Raw genomic sequence first — 14,860 nt, forward strand, 5'->3', positions numbered from 1 at the left:
GCCCACTCCACAAGGAAAGTGGGCTCATCTTGGGCGGCTGCCCGAGGGGTCTCGGCATTACAACTTTGCCGAGCAGCTACGTGGTCAGGGGAGAACACGTTTGTAAAATTTTACAAATTTGATACTCTGGCTAAGGAGGACCTGGAGTTCTCTCATTCGGTGCTGCAGAGTCATCCGCACTCTCCCGCCCGTTTGGGAGCTTTGGTATAATCCCCATGGTCCTGACGGAGTCCCAGCATCCACTAGGACGTTAGAGAAAATAAGAATTTACTTACCGATAATTCTATTTCTCATAGTCCGTAGTGGATGCTGGGCGCCCATCCCAAGTGCGGATTGTCTGCAATACTTGTACATAGTTATTGTTACAAAGATCGGGTTATTACTATTGTTGTGAGCCATCTTTTCAGAGGCTACTTCGTTTTTTGTTATCATACTGTTAACTGGGTTCAGATCACAAGTTGTACGGTGTGATTGGTGTGGCTGGTATGAGTCTTACCCGGGATTCAAGATCCTTCCTTATTGTGTACGCTCGTCCGGGCACAGTACCTAACTGAGGCTTGGAGGAGGGTCATAGGGGGAGGAGCCAGTACGCACCATGTGATCCTAAAAGCTTTATTTAGATGTGCCCTGTCTCCTGCGGAGCCCGCTATTCCCCATGGTCCTGACGGAGTCCCAGCATCCACTACGGACTATGAGAAATAGAATTATCGGTAAGTAAATTCTTATTTTTTCCTACGTTTCAGGCTCACGCCCGTCGTCAGGGCAGTACTCACCCTGACGACGGGTGTAAGCCCGAAACGTAGGAAAAATAAAGGCAACTTTTAAAACTACGTGACAAGTCTGCTGAGTGCCGCCGATACTTGGGGACACTGTTGGAGCACGCCAGCTCACGGAAGGCTCTGCAGCAAGTAGGCTGGCTGACCATAATATCCCTTTAAACCGGGACACTAATGAATTACACAGGTTCTGTGGCTGGCTGACTTCAAGTCTGTATGTCACCTGGTTTAAATCAGCCCCAGAACCTGTGTTGTTTATGAGTGTCCCAGTTTAAAGGGATATTATGGTCAGTATATATATATATATATATATATATATATATATAAACAAAGTCTATCCGGCACTCCACTAAAGGTATAGGCAACAACTTGCTCCTGTGCTCTGCTTGCAAGCAACATACAACCACTGGAAATAGCCGGCACTCACAGAGACTGAAATAAAGAACTTGACTAGGCACAGCAGCTAAAGTCAACGTTTCAGGAATACTTCCTTTTTGTCAAGACCAGACTTGATAAAAGGAAGTTTTCCTGAAACGTTGACTTTAGCTGCTGTGCCTAGTCAAGTTCTTTATTTCAGTCTCTGTGAGTGCCGGCTATTTCCTGTCGTTGTGTATATAATATTATATCTATATATATATAATATATCTATATATATATATATATATATATATATATATATATATATATATAATTTATTTATGTACATACTTACCACACTGTCCCTTTAAACCAGGACACTTGTGCGTTACACAGGTTTTCTAGCTGCGTAAAACCAGGTGAAATGCAGGCTTGTAGTCAGCCAGCCACAGAACCTGTGTAATTCATGGTGTCCCGGTATGAAGGGATAGTATGGTCACCCTCCCTAAACCATACTTGCCTACTTTTGAAAAAGCATTTCAGGGAGATTGTGAAAGTAACGCCTTTCAGCGCGGGCGTGTATTGCTACATCTGAGAGGCGTGTCATAAAAATTACTTATGTCCAAATGTAAATGAACCCCAAAGTTATTAAGATCTGCTTGTTAAAGAAAATACACTGATATTTTTCAGGATTTGTATGTGTATTTGTGTTTCACAGGAGATTCCATTTACTGTAAGCGGCCATGAGAAACCTTATTTAACCTGCATGTAGCCCTAGGGATCATTGTACCTTATAACTCATGCAGGGAGATGGCACTGATGATCCCATTTGAATGTATGTATCTCTAATTTATTCCCCCCTCCAGAATGTAACAGCTACTTAATGGGGGTAAGGTGCAATGAGGGAGATTGCTGGTCTATTCAGGGAGTCAGGGAGATTGCTACTATTTCAGGGAGTCTCCTGCAGAATGCAGGAGGATAGGCAACTATGCCCTAAACATACATAAAGCATCACCTAAATATGATTGTCAGAAAGGAGTCTAGCACTTTGTATGTAGGCTATACCTGTGTGTAAGAGGTTAATGCAGTGTTCCTAGGTGTGAGGGAGGTGACAGCCCTCTGTCCCAGGTGTCTGGGGTGAGGAAGCATGCGTCACAGGCAGATGGGTGGATCATAATGACAGGTAATGGGTTAGGAATGTATTACTGCTGCTCCTCCCTTTCCCGAGTTCCCCTCTAATTCAATCTTACCTCTTGTACAGTATTTGTTTCGTTACTTCTTTCTTTTATATTTTTTTCCTTGTTACAGTCTCTCAGGACGTCTCATCTAATTATAGTGCTTCTTCTTTCCGCGGTCTAGCTTCCCCTTTATATACTACTTCTTGCTTATAGCAGACACCAGGGTGTGTCATTTTTTTTTATTAGCTTATTTTACATTTCTTTTTCCTTCCCTTTTTTTTTTATTTGATTCCAAACGAAATTAAGGGAACAGCTTGCCAACAAGGTAACGTGTTTCTCTGCTCACCTCCAGCAACGCATCACACCCAGCCACTTTCCACTCCTGTAAGTCGCACGCTCATGACAGATCCACACCTCCCTTGTGAATAGTGCTGATAAGTCTCTGGTATGTGCTAAAAGCACACACTCTTTCTCTGACGAACCTGCAGCTCCTTTCACCGGCGGAGGCGATAAACAGCGACGCTCTGCAGGCTTGGAGGCCTTGAGGTGTTGCCCTGCTAATCTGTCCGTATCTATCAGGTACAGGGATTTGGTGCCATTTAGGGGCATAGCCTGCGGGGATGTGGCAGAGACGAGATTACCGGGATTGTGCTAAGGAGGCATGCATTGTAAGGTTGCGGGAGAGGATATATATTGCACACTGGTAACGCTCTTGTGAGTAGTGGTGGTGATACGTGCACAGATGATCATGTGACATTGCTAGGCTTAGGCGGTTGTGCAGTTACTTAGGACTGATTGCCCTGGCAGGATATGATGTGGTTCATCTCTCTCCTTATTCTGAGTGATGCTTGTTTGTTTGGGTTGGAGTTGTGTTACCGCTGGCCAGGACCGCCGCGCTGTGGGCTCGGTGGTGAGCGCAAGTCCCTGCTAGGCGGGATGTAGGGGTCGGTATTGTGAGCAGCGGTCTCCTGACCGCCGGTCGCATAACTACGTCCCGTTTGTTTATCCTCATCTCCTTTCCTGCTGGCTCACCTCTCATACGGGTCTATTTACTAAGGCTTGGAAAGTGATAAAGTGGAGAGAGATAAAGTACCAGCCAATCAGCTCCTAACTGCTATGTCGCAGGCTGGGTTTGAAAAATGACAATTAGCAGCTGATTGGCTAATAGTTTATCGCTCTCCACTTTATCACTTTTTAAGCCTTGGTACATCTGGCCCTTGGTCTCTGTACCCCAGTCATCCCGCGCTCTCCCAACTTTTCTAAACAATAATTTTTTTGACTGACTGCAGCCCTTTCACCACTCCCTCCCTCAGTACTTGTCAGACACGGCTGGTGAGCAGAGAGCCCCTGACACCCCAGCCGTGGCACAGCAGACAGGTGGGAGAGGTGTATTAGGGGAGACTGTGTTCCTATCCTATTTATTAGCTTACACAATGTTTCTGAAACTTTATGGGTGGAATTCAATTGTTTGAATAGTCGGTTGGGTGTCTATTTTCCCCCCTGAAAAAAACAGACACTCAACTGACTTTTCAAACAATTGAATACCCCCCTACAAGTGCTAGCTAAACCAAAGGATGATGTTCCAAACCTGTATTTATCCTTACCTGGATAATGAACGTTAGAGGTTCTGACCCATATGTACTATGACTTGGAGAGATAAAGTGGATGGAGATAAAGTAACAGCCGATCCGCTCCTAACTGCCGTGTTACAGGCTGTGCTTGAAAAATGACAGGAGCTGACTGGTTTATACTTTATCTCTCCCCGAGTCTTAGTACATAGACCCTTCTAGCTTGTATCCTTCTCTGTGTCTGCCTGCCTATTGCACAGTAACCTAGAGCTTGAGATGTAGAACAAATGTGAGTGATTATTATATCTGGCATTTTATTGTACTCTGCGCAGTTTAATGTTTATGTATTTGAAATCGCCATGGCAATACTTCTATATCTGTATTTCACAAGGCTTCAAGGAACAGTGGCGTCGTGTTTACCTTCAAACTGACAGGTTCAGACTAACGACAGCCGGGGATATTGGATCCAGTGACTTTCTAAGATCAACCCACACAGTGATAGTGGCAGATGTACTAAAGCCTTGATAAAGAGGAGAGAGATAAACTTCCAGCCAATCAGCTCCAATTGTCATTTTTCAAACACAGCCTGTAACTTGGCAGTTAGGAGCTGACTGGCTGGTACTTTGGGGGACATGTACTAAGCAGTGATAAGAGTGGGAAAGTGGCAATGGCAACCAATCATCTGCTCTGTATGTGTTTATAGTATGCAAATGATAAATGTTACGTCAGTGCTGATTGGTTGCCATGGGCAGCTTCTCCACTGGCTCACTTCTCCACTTTTATCACTGCTTAGTACATGCCCCCCTATAAGTACATGTCCAATGCTTAGTACACCTCCCGCCGCTGAGAGGTTTAGCGATTGTGTGTATATAGGATTAGCACATGTATGGTCAGTCAGAGGTGAATGATTATTACCTGGTGGGAATCTATCCACTGTTGGGATCCGGTCTCTAGGTCGACAATGTCTAGGTCGACCACTATTGGTCGACAGTAAGTAGGTCGACAGGGACTCTAGGTCGACATGACAAAAGGTCAACACAAGTTTTTTTTTTTACATTTTTTAATTCTTTTTACTTTTTCATACTTTACGATCCACGTGGACTACAATTGGGAACGGTAACCTGTGCCGAGCGCTGGGGTAGCAGAGCGAGGCACCTTGCCCGAAGCATGGCGAGCGGACACGGTGCACTAATTGGGGTTCCCCGTCACTGTACGGAGAAAACGACACCAAAAAAAAGTGGGGGGAAAAACTCATGTCGACCTTTTGTCATGTCGACCTAGTACATGTTGACCCAGAAACCATGTCGACCTACTTACTGCCGACCAATAGTGGTTGACCTAGACACTGTCGACCTATGTCTTGTCTATACCACCCCCCGCTGTTATGTGTACTGAATGTGAATGTTATGTCGTTAGCAGCATCTGCGGGTCACTGCGGCAAGAGTGGGGTTATATTGTGCCCTATAGGACTTGCAGGTACGTGCTCTAGGAGGAGTACATGGTACATAAAAGGACAATATACTGTACAGCCGTATACACAGAAGAAGACAGATCACAAGGGAGTAATTCTAAAAATTGTGTGGAAGGCGGTTTAAATCTGAAAAGTGTGCTTGTGCCTGAGAAATGTATTACCTATATTTATGTAACCCTTGATATCATGTCTAAAACAGCTCATTTTCTCTGTGTGTGACTATAATATAATGTATTACCGCTGCGTAGCATGCTTTGCTTTCCTAATGTCAGTGGGCAGAGTGCTGAGAGAGTATAATAATGTAGGTTAACAATCCTAATTAGCCGCTCACAGTCAGCACAGAACTGAAAGGCCACACTTTATCCATTCCTGCTACATTAATACATAGGGGAGAATTACGAAACCTTCTATGGAAGACAGTAGAGGTGTTGCCTGTAGCAACCGCTCGGATTCTTGCTACCATTTAATAGAATCCATGGAGTATCTATAATGAGTCAAGGTGTGTGGCGCACAGTAGCGGATCTTGCCACGGGGAAGCAGGACTTTTGCCCGGGGCGCCGCACCATGGCAAGATCCGCTACTGCTGTGCCCTCCGCTGCCCGCTGTGTCCCCCGGCTGTGTCCCCCTGTGAAGGGAACTAGACGCTACACGTCTAATTTCCCTTCATGGAGAGAACCTTTGCAGTGCAGTGCGCGATGACGTCATCGCGCACCGCTCAGCATTTCAGCGGCGCTACTACTGTACAGGGGGCGTAACTGATCATGCCCCCTGTATGAAGCCACGCCCCTATGTACTGCCCGGGGCGCAAAAAGGGCTCGAACCGGCCCTGGCGGAGTACACTAGCCCCCAGGTCCACTGCAAATCCTGCACCCATGTCTTAAATACGTAGCCCTACGGAGTCCTCTGTCAGCAGCAGCAGCGCTGCACAAGTCACCGGGAAACGAGTGCAGCGGCCATTTTCCTGGTGTTACGCTCATGCGCAGTAGGAACATTTCTGGGAAAATGGCTGGAAGGAATAGATAGCACCACAGTGCTCTGGATGGGGCTGACAAGCATGGCAGCTGTAATGAGGTGTCACTGCAGATGTTTTATTATGGGCAGCACGGATGGTGTAATGGTTAGCATTACTGCCTCACAGCACTGAGGTCATGGGTTCAATTCCCACCATGGCCCTAACTGTGTGGAGTTTGTATGTTCTCCCCGTACTTGCGTGTGTTTCCTCCGAGTGCTCCGGTTTCCTCCCACAATCCAAAAATATACTGGTAGGTTAACTGACTCCCACCTAGCGTAAATGTGTGTACATGTGATAAGGAATATAGGCCCTCATTCCGAGTTGTTCGCTCGGTAATTTTCTTCGCAGCGATTTTCCGATAATTGCGCATGCGCAATGTTCGCACTGCGACTGCACCAAGTAAATTTGCTAAGAAGTGTGGTATTTTACTCACGGCATTACGAGGTTTTTTCTTCGTTCTGGTGATCGGAGTGTGATTGACAGGAAGTGGGTGTTTCTGGGCGGAAACTGGCCGTTTTATGGGAGTGTGCGAAAAAACGCTGCCGTTTCTGGGAAAAACGCGGGAGTGGCTGAAGAAACGGGGGAGTGTCTGGGCGAACGCTGGGTGTGTTTGTGACGTCAAACCAGGAACGACAAGCACTGAACTGATTGCACTGGAAGAGTAAGTCTCGAGCTACTCAGAAACTGCACAGAGAAGTCTTCGCAATATTGCGAATACTTCGTTCGCAATTCTGCTAAGCTAAGATACACTCCCAGAGGGCGGCGGCTTAGCGTGTGCAATGCTGCTAAAAGCGGCTAGCGAGCGAACAACTCGGAATGAGGGCCATAGATTATAAGCTCTACTAGGGCAGGGACAGGTGTGAATGACCAAATAGTATCTGAAAACGCTGCGGAATATGTGTGTGCTATATAAATAACTGGTAAGAATTATTTACATAAACAAAATGAAATATACTGTAAAAAGATACACACTCACCTTCAGGGGGAGGAGGGGGGTGTATCTATTAAAGCTAGAGAGATACAATTGTGAGAGATAAAGCACCAGCCAATCTGCTTCTGCCTTACATTTTACAGGCTGTGTTTGAAAAATGACAGTTGGGAGCTGATTGGTTGGTACTTTATTTCTCACAATTTTATCTCTCTCCAAGCTTTGATAAATACCTCCCTGTATGTCAGTATAGATAGGCTTACCATACTATACCTTTAAACCTGGATGCTCATGGAATACACAGGTTCTGTGGCTGATTAAAACCAGCTGATATGCAGGCTTGAAGTCAGCCAGCCACAGAACCTGTGTAATTCATAAGTGTCCCAGTTTAAAGGGATTGAAAAGCCTAATTATAGAGGCAGCCAAACATAACTGCCTTGTCCTCTCTGTAACTAACAAGTGCTGCGTGTTTACTGCGTGGACACTTTATTTGGTAGCTGTACAAGGGGACACTTCTCCGATGTCCGTATAGCTCCATATTGTTTTATTAACCCAGTTTTGACAGTGAGCCTATCCCTGTAATAGGTGCGCAGGTTTTTGGATTGATGACGTTGGCCATTAGAGATGCCCGTCCTGACGTGCAAATCATGTCTCAGTCATAGTGAACCAACGTTTCTCCCCTGTTCTCTGAATCACTCTTCCTTCTCCCAACCTCACTTGCTTACCACCCCTTTTTTTTTCAGGGCCCCAGCCCAAGCCTCCAGTGCTTGTTAAAAGCCTCTCCTTGGAGCCAGCTCACCTCCCGGTACACCCAGAAAACATCCAGCAGCTCCAGTCTGATCCAGGAAACTCCTCTGACTGCAATGGCAGCATCCCGGATGCCAACCCAAAACCAGCAGCCCCTAGACGTCCCGCACGTGCCAAACCTGAAGGTGAGTCCTTTACCTCTGTGCACATTTACGTGTAAAGTGCACACTGCACCCAACATCCATCTATCTATCTATCTATCTATCTATCTATCTATCTATCTATCTATCTCATATACCCTCCAACATTTTACACACAAAAATCGGTACAAATTAGAAAAAGGGGCGTGGTCACGGGCAAAGGGGGCGTGGTCACGCCCCTTTTCCTATACTTTCAATGGAAGTTTGGAGAGCCAAAAATAGGTACAGACCATAAAAAAAAGGTACTGTACCTATTAAAAAGGTACAGTTGGAGGGTATGCTATCTATCTATCTATCTATCATCCTTACAAAAAATCATTGACTGCGCATAAGCCATGATGTGCTAAGGTGCCATTGCGATTGGTCTCGCACTTTTTATCGCAGAGTGATTGACAGAAATGGGGTCATTTGGGGGAGGTAATGGGGAGTGGTAACAAAAGTGCAGGCATGTTATAGCCGTTTGCGGAGAGTGTATCTACCGTCAGCTGCGATCATTGCGCCTGCATCGCTACTGCCAAGGCCAGTCTGCGTAGCCATAGGTCTGCCCGATGTTCCTCGTTGTTGCGTATAGGCTACGTAGGTGTACGCAGTTGCAGTGGGCGTCTATCATATTTTCTGGGCGACAGCTTCACTTGCTAAGATCAGCAGTCCCGAAGCCTAGAAAAAAAATTGCAGTTGCATAGAAATATGAAGTACTATAGGCCCCAAGCAACATTTTCATGGGCGGCCAGTTAGTGTATATTGAGCTTGTCAGCCAGTTATCCCGTTTACCAGCTTTGAGACTTTCCCTCTGGCGTAAGAGAAAGGGAAATTATATGCCCTGCGTGTTGCAGGCATCAACACGATTTTGGTGGGTCCTCCCTGATGTTTTAAAGTGGCGATCATGTAAAAAACAAGAACATGTTAGTTTTGCCTTTTTAAATGATTGCTTCTTTAATACATCGGAAATGCTCTCCAGAATTGCGCTAATTAAAAGTGCTGTATATAAAACATAATAAGCCTGCTTAAGAACTGCAAGTTGTCCTGGCATACTGTACACTCAGGCTGCCAACCAGACAGCAGTGATTTGCACACACAGTGAGTACATGTGGTTATTTGCAGATATATTTATAAATCCCCTATTGCATAATCGGTGATTCAAACATGAGTGCTGTTCATTGTATCCATTCATACATAGGAATGGTCTGCTATTACTTATAGCTCTTATATCTCTTTGCTCCCTGTGTAGTTCCTCCAAAGCCCCCACACCTCCAGAGCGTGAGAAGACCTCGGCCTCCTGGCCATATTCCCCCACCCCCTTCACGTCCACTACCTGCGGACCCCCGACTTGGAAGGGTGCTACCGCGCCCAGACAACAAGGATGGAACACCCTCAGCAGTTACCTCCCTGATAGAGAAGTTTGAGAAGTAAGTAGAAATAATTGTTCTCTGCAAGTAATTGAATTGGTAGCAGGGACTTCGTATTGAATGTACTCTACAAGGATGAAATGTGCTGCCAGAGCAAAATTAATTTTCCATTACGGAGACAGCAATGGTAATTAATTACAAGTGAGTCCACATTTTGAGGATAACGCTGCATTTAAGCATTACACTAGATCAACAAATGTGAAATTAATTTAGTGAATTACTTATGTTTTACTTTATTTTTTAACAACAAGTATTTAAAATGATAGACGGAAGCAGATGAAATGCATCTGACAAATGTTATATTTGTTTTTTTGGCAAAACGAATGTGCTTGTATAAGACTCCACTGTAGAAGAATAAGCCGTCTTCTCTCCACTAATAGGTCCTTCTCAGATCAGGTGTTACTCGCCTCCAAGAGCTGCTTACAGGGTGACATCTGTATAGCCAATGGTCAAAAGTAACTGCATCATCTATTAGGTCTAGAGTTTTCAATTCCAGTCCTCAAGTGCCCCCAACAGGTCATGCATTCAGGATTTCGGTCTGTGGAAACAGGTGGGATACTTACTGACCCAGTAAAATAGATGAACTCACCTGTACATGATTAAGGAAATACTAAAAACCAGAGATGAGCGGGTTCGGTTTTACTCGGTTCTCAAAACGGCATCTTATTGGCTCACGGGTGTCACGTGTTTTGGATAGCCAATAGAAAAAATCCGGATAAAACCGAACTGGCGTTAATTCTGGCGTTAAATCCGAACCCGCTCATCTCTACTAAAAACTAGAGATGAGCGGGTTCGGATTTAACGCCAGAATTAACGCCAGTTCGGTTTTATCCGGATTTTTCTTATTGGCTATCCAAAACACATGACATCCGTGAGCCAATAAGGTGCCGTTTTGAGAACCGAGTAAATCCGAGTAAAACCGAACCCGCTCATCTCTACTAAAAACATGACCTGTTGGGGGTACTTGAGGGCTGGACTTGAAAACCCCTCATTAGGCAATTAAGGCTCCTGCCTAGGACCTAGTGTTCACTGATGGAACCACAGTACCATAACCTGTTTTTATGATGGAGCTAGGAAGGGGGCTCTAACTAGTATTATTGCCTTAGGGTCCCATGGGTTCTTAATCTGACAGGACGTAGAGGGCTAAATGATGCAACTGAATACTTCGGCAATAAAGGGAATCGTAATAATACTTAAAAATGTTGACCAGATCAGTGTCTGATATGCTGTAAAATTATATTATCATGTGGATATTGTGATATTATTTGATGATGATTACAAGAGTATCTGTAAGTTGTCCAAAAAGGTGATGGTTTTGCAAAGAAAAAAATGATTGGGACAGCTGAGTCCAGAGTAGGAGCCATCGGTTGGACAGCAGTACTCTATCGATGTTTTCTTCTGCACCTGTAGTAAAACAGAGCGGTAACGTTGAACTTTTCATTTCCCAGAGAACCCATCATCCTGCCCGCTGAGCGCAATTGCCCGGTCCATGACCCCGACCCTGAGATCAACAGCGCTCCCTCCTTGCACCCAGGCTACAGTATGGTGGAACTGGGGAACAAACTCTTTGATCTGCTGGAGCCAGAGGAATCCCAGGCCAGTCTGGAGAGAAGACGTAAACTTGTTGGGGGAGGGGGAGATACGGAAGAAAGGGGGGAGCAGGACTCTTTGGGGAAACTAGCAAACAGGGACAGTGGCATTGACAGTATCAGCTCTCCATCCACGAGCGAGGAGATGTGCTTCCTCGGTGAGGTGGAGGAGGGTGGGCGAGAGGAGATGGAGCCCCCACACATCACAGTACAACACTGCTCAGCCCATGACTCTGAAGGTGACAGCGACATGGAGGACGGCAGTGGGGGAGAAGAAGAAATGCCTCTCGGGAGACTGGACCCATGCGAGGTAAGATGAGGTCACTGTATTTAACTCCATTCAAACAGCTGCTCAACATGTGTTTATGGAATATATTATGGCTGGAACAGATTACGCTTATCACACCAGGTTTCGGCTCACATGCTGCATTTTTCTTTTTTGTTTGAAAGCTCAGGGAAATCGTTTCTCCATTTTACTGTTATATGTTGTTTATGATCCCTCGCTAGCGTTTTTTACTAAAGATTTTTGTTGTGCCCAGTTATCATTCATGATACGGATTACTTACAGCTATAGACACCTGAATAACGTCTTCTGGTTCAGTAGTGTGTCACAAACTGCATATATGGCGTGCTAGGCATGTCCTCTGAGATATGCTGCATTAATTAATTGGTGCAGAGGCGGAACTACCGCCAGTGCAACCAGTGCGTTGCACTGGGGCCCGCCACTGTCCAGGGGCTCAAAGCATGTAATGAGTCAAACTGACTCATTACATACCGCTGTGTGCTGCGGGCAACCGCCGCCCGCAGCACACAGCCGCCCGAACAGAGAGGAGAGGAGCGCAGCGGTACGGGGGAGAAGGAGGAGGAGGGAGGTGGAGGAGGGAGCCGCAGCAGCGCTTTACTACTGGTTGAGGCGCTGCTGCTGCTGTCCCTCTGCTTCACTATAGGCTGTCTTCCGAGAACAGCCTACAGTGAAGCAGAGGGGCAGCAGCAGCAGCGCCTCCACCAATAACAAAAAGGGGGACTGCCTGCCGCAATGTGTAAAAAGGGGGAATCTGCCTGCCGCAATGTGTAAAAAGGGGGAATCTGCCTGCCGCAATGTGTAAAAAGGGGGAATCTGCTTGCCGCAATGTGTAAAAAGGGGGAATCTGCCTGCCGGAATGTGTAAAAAGGGGGAATCTGCCTGACGTAATGTGTAAAAAGGGGGAATCTGCCTGACGCAATGTGTAAAAAGGGGGAATCTGCCTGACACAATGTATAAAAAGGGGGAATCTGTCTGCCGTGATGTGTAACAAGGGCACACTGTCTGCCGTTATGTGTAAAAAGGGGACGCTGTCTGCTGTTATGTGTAAAAAGGGCACGCTGTCTGCCGTAATGTGTAAAAAGTCTACGCTGTCTGCCGCTATGTTTAACAAGGGCACGCTGTCTGCCGTTATGTGTAAAAAGTGTACGCTGTCTGCCGCTATGTGTAACAAGGGCACGCTGTCTGCCGTTATGTAAAAAGGGGACGCTGTCTGCCGCAATGTGTAAAAAGGGGGAATCTGCCTGCCGTAATGTGTAAAAAGGGGGATGCTGTCTGCCGTAATGTGTAACAAGGGCACACTGTCTGCCGTAATGTGTAAAAAGGGGAATGCTGTCTGCCGTAATGTGTAAAAAGGGGGATGCTGTCCGCCGTAATGTGTAAAAAGGGGACGCTGTCTGCCGTTATGTGTAAAAAGGGCACGCTGTCTGCCGTTATGTGTAAAAAGTGTACGCTGTCTGCCGCTATATTTAACAAGGGCACGCTGTCTGCCGTTATGTGTAAAAATAAGATTTTAAACCTACCGGTAAATCTTTTTCTCGTAGTCCGTAGAGGATGCTGGGGACTCCGTAAGGACCATGGGGGATAGACGGGCTCCGCAGGAGACATGGGCACTTTAAGAAAGACTTTAGATCTGGTGTGCACTGGCTCCTCCCTCTATGCCCCTCCTTCAGACCTCAGTTAGAGAAACTGTGCCCAGAGGAGACGGACAGTACGAGGAAAGGATTTTTGTTAATCCAAGGGCAAGATTCATACCAGCCACACCGTATAACTTGTGATATACTATCCAGTTAACAGTATGAAAACGACATAGCATTAGTCCAAGACCGATGAGACTATAACATAACCCTTATTTAAGCAATAACTATATACAAGTCTTGCAAAAGTAGTCCGCACTTGGGACGGGCGCCCAGCATCCTCTACAGACTACGAGAAAAAGATTTACCGGTAGGTTTAAAATCTTATTTTCTCTTACGTCCTAGAGGATGCTGGGGACTCCATAAGGACCATGGGGATTATACCAAAGCTCCCAAACGGGCGGGAGAGTGCGGATGACTCTGCAGCACTGATTGAGCAAACAGGAGGTCCTCCTCAGCCAGGGTATCAAACTTATAGAACTTTGCAAAGGAGTTTGAACCCGACCAAGTAGTAGCTCGGCACAGCTGTAACGCCGAGACCCCTCTGGCAGCCGCCCAAGAAGAGCCCACCTTCCTAGTGGAATGGGCCTTGACCGATTTTAGGTAACGGCAATCCCGCCGTAGAATGCGCCTGCTGAATCGTGTTACAGATCCAGCGAGCAATAGTCTACTTTGAAGCAGGGGCACCAATCTTGTTGGTTGCATACATGACAAACAGTGCTTCTGTTTTTCTGACTGTAGCCGATCTGGCCACGTAAATTTTCAAAGCCCTGACCACATCAAGGGACTCTGGATCCTCCAAGTCACGCGTAGCCACAGGCACCACAATAGTTCATATGAAAGGATGAAACCACTTTTGGCAGGAATTGAGGACGGGTCCGCAATTCCGCTCTATCCATATGGAAAACCAGATAGGGGCTTTTATGTGATAAAGCCGCTAATTCCGACACTCGCCTAGCCGAAGCCAAGGCTAATAACATGACCACCTTCCAAGTGAGATTTTTCAACTCCACCGTTTTAAGTGGTTCAAACCAGTGTGACTTAATGAAACTTAACACCACGTTAAGGTCCCAAGGCGTCACCGGAGGTACAAAAGGAGGCTGAATATGCAGTACTCCCTTCACAAAAGTTTGTACTTCAGGGAGAGAGGCCAATTCCTTTTGAAAGAAAATGGATAAGGCCGAAATCTGAACCTTAATAGCTCCTAATTTTAGGCCGAAATTCACTCCAGTTTGCAGGATATGAAGGAAACGGCCCAGATGGAATTCTTCCGTAGGAGCATTCCTGGCCTCACACCAAGAAACATATTTTCGCCATATACGGTGATAATGTTTAGATGTCATGTCCTGCTTAGCCTTTATTAGCGTAGGAATGACCTCATCCGGAATACCCTTATCCGCTAGGATCCGGCGTTCAACCGCCATGCCGTCCAACGCAGCCGCGGTAAGTTTTGGAATAGACATGGCACCTGTTGCAACCGGTCCTGTCTTAGAAGAAGAAGCCACTGATCTTCTGTGAGCATTTCCTGCAGATCCAGATACCAGGTCCTTCGTAGCCAATCTGGTTAATTGTTCTCATTCCTCTACCTCCTACCATTCTCAACACCTTGGGTATGAGAGGAAGAGGGGGAAATACATAGACCAAATGGAACACCCACGGTGTCACTAGGGCATCTACAGCTACTGCCTGA

The 14,860-nt window shown here is 46.1% G+C and overlaps 1 protein-coding gene across 2 annotated transcripts in view; it reads left to right on the plus strand.

The window, feature by feature from the left end:
* The window catches only part of FGD1 (FYVE, RhoGEF and PH domain containing 1), a 233,595-nt gene that overhangs the window by 181,631 nt on the left and 37,104 nt on the right, over window positions 1–14,860 (plus strand). For both annotated transcript variants that reach the window (XM_063936362.1, XM_063936363.1), the window contains exons 2-4: window positions 8,034–8,222; window positions 9,466–9,643; window positions 11,092–11,542. In XM_063936362.1, the coding sequence (XP_063792432.1) occupies window positions 8,034–8,222; window positions 9,466–9,643; window positions 11,092–11,542 (818 nt within the window). The remainder of the gene's footprint in view (window positions 1–8,033; window positions 8,223–9,465; window positions 9,644–11,091; window positions 11,543–14,860) is intronic.

This window comes from Pseudophryne corroboree, chromosome 8 (genome assembly GCF_028390025.1).
Source record: "Pseudophryne corroboree isolate aPseCor3 chromosome 8, aPseCor3.hap2, whole genome shotgun sequence".
In the NCBI taxonomy this organism is placed as follows: Eukaryota; Metazoa; Chordata; class Amphibia; order Anura; family Myobatrachidae; genus Pseudophryne; species Pseudophryne corroboree.